The 1,515-nt window shown below is 42.2% G+C and overlaps 1 protein-coding gene across 1 annotated transcript in view; it reads right to left on the bottom strand.

The window, feature by feature from the left end:
* Positions 1–538: 538 nt before the first annotated feature.
* Positions 539–1,515, bottom strand: part of rpap2 (RNA polymerase II associated protein 2) — a 21,881-nt gene continuing 20,904 nt past the window's right edge. The window contains exon 9 of the mRNA XM_015396083.1: positions 539–735. Coding sequence (XP_015251569.1) covers positions 567–735 — 169 coding nt within the window. The 3' untranslated portion in view covers positions 539–566. The remainder of the gene's footprint in view (positions 736–1,515) is intronic.

Here is a 1,515-nt window from a genome sequence, read left to right as displayed (position 1 = left end):
GTTACTTCCCATCTCTGACGGTTACCTCGGTTACCGTGCTTGGCCCGATCTCAGCAAGGTTCCTAAAGGGTAGTGGAAATGGGGCCATTATGTAACTTAAACAGAATAAAGTCTTAACATTTTGAGAATAAAATCGCAATGAAGATAAAGAAGTTGCCGAAGCTAAGTCCCGGAGTACCTTAGAGCTCTGGATGTTGTCGGACTATCGTGGTTCAACGTTGCACGGAAGTCAGGGTCAGAGCCACTGGATTGGCAGACGGGGGTGGTGCTTCCTGTGCATATGATGGACAACCTGTCCTCTGACCACTTTTTAATAATATTCAGGATTTCTTTAACAGAGTTCTAATCCTCCAAAAGGAGGCTTCACTTTAGCAGATCATTATCAGATAGTGCAGTTATAAATTTTAAAGAATCTGTTGCATTTTCTCTCTCATCTGTGTCGCTGAGCAGTGCTGCAGAGGGCAATAGCTTAGTTTATTCCTCTTCACAGGTTGATGATTTTACACAAAACACAAACTCATTTTGTTTCATTCTCAGCATCTTTTATAAGATTGAAAATATATATCCTACATCTGTTTATGTTCACTTTGAGTCAGTTTAGTGGGTTTAAAGAGCTGAACTAGACTCAGAAGGTCCTGCTCCTGTAGGCCCAGCTCCTCCATCAGAGTGTTTAAATATTGGACTGAGGCCGACATCTTCAGGGCCTCCTGCACCACCGGAGACACGTCTGATAACCTAAAGGATGAAAGAAAATACAATAAAAAGAAATAAAAATCACTGGAACCATTAGAGACATTTTCCAGCTTCACCTTAATGAATCAAAGGAAAATAAATCCTGATATGAAGCAGGAGATAAAGGACTGGGGTCAGGATGGCAACTTCTGCTATGAGGCACAAAAACTCTGAGTCTGAATATGAGTTAATTAAACTAAATAGATGAAAAACAATTATATTATTTCCACTGATACATTATCATAGGAGCTGATTTAAACTCACCAAATGAGTCAGTGATTGCTGCCTAATTTTTTACAGATCAATAAACGCACCAATCAAAAAAAAAAATAAAAGTCGCCTTTTTGGCTCCCACTGTGATCCAGATGTGTTTAACCAAATGCCCCCTATGGGGTGCCATTTGTGAAATATTCAGTTATATTTTGGATTATTCAGTCTGTCAGTTATATTATATAGAACAGAAGCTGCCCTTAATTAGTTTAAAGTAGCAGCCTTTCAAAGTGGCCCTTCCCAGTCAATTGCCAGCCGAATGGCAGCCTACTTCCTGCCACTGACTGACCCCCCTCTTGCATATTTTTTTACTCTGACTCCACCCTTTCACTGAATTACAGGGTCTGACCAGGAGATGGCGCTTCTCTTTAGAATGTCCACAAATCATGACAGAAAAGGTATTGTAGGGCACCAGCCCTACCATACGCGCCAAAGCCCAGCCGAGGGCCAGCCAAAGACCAGCCGAGGGCCAGCCAAAGACCAGCCGAGGGCCAGCCAAGGACCAGCCAAGGA

The sequence above is a fragment of the Cyprinodon variegatus genome, unplaced genomic scaffold, assembly GCF_000732505.1.
Source record: "Cyprinodon variegatus isolate N-32 unplaced genomic scaffold, C_variegatus-1.0 Scaffold775, whole genome shotgun sequence".
Classification (NCBI taxonomy): Eukaryota; Metazoa; Chordata; class Actinopteri; order Cyprinodontiformes; family Cyprinodontidae; genus Cyprinodon; species Cyprinodon variegatus.
The sequence above is the reverse complement of the archived record's forward strand: the minus strand, read 5'-3'. Positions and strand labels throughout refer to the sequence as shown.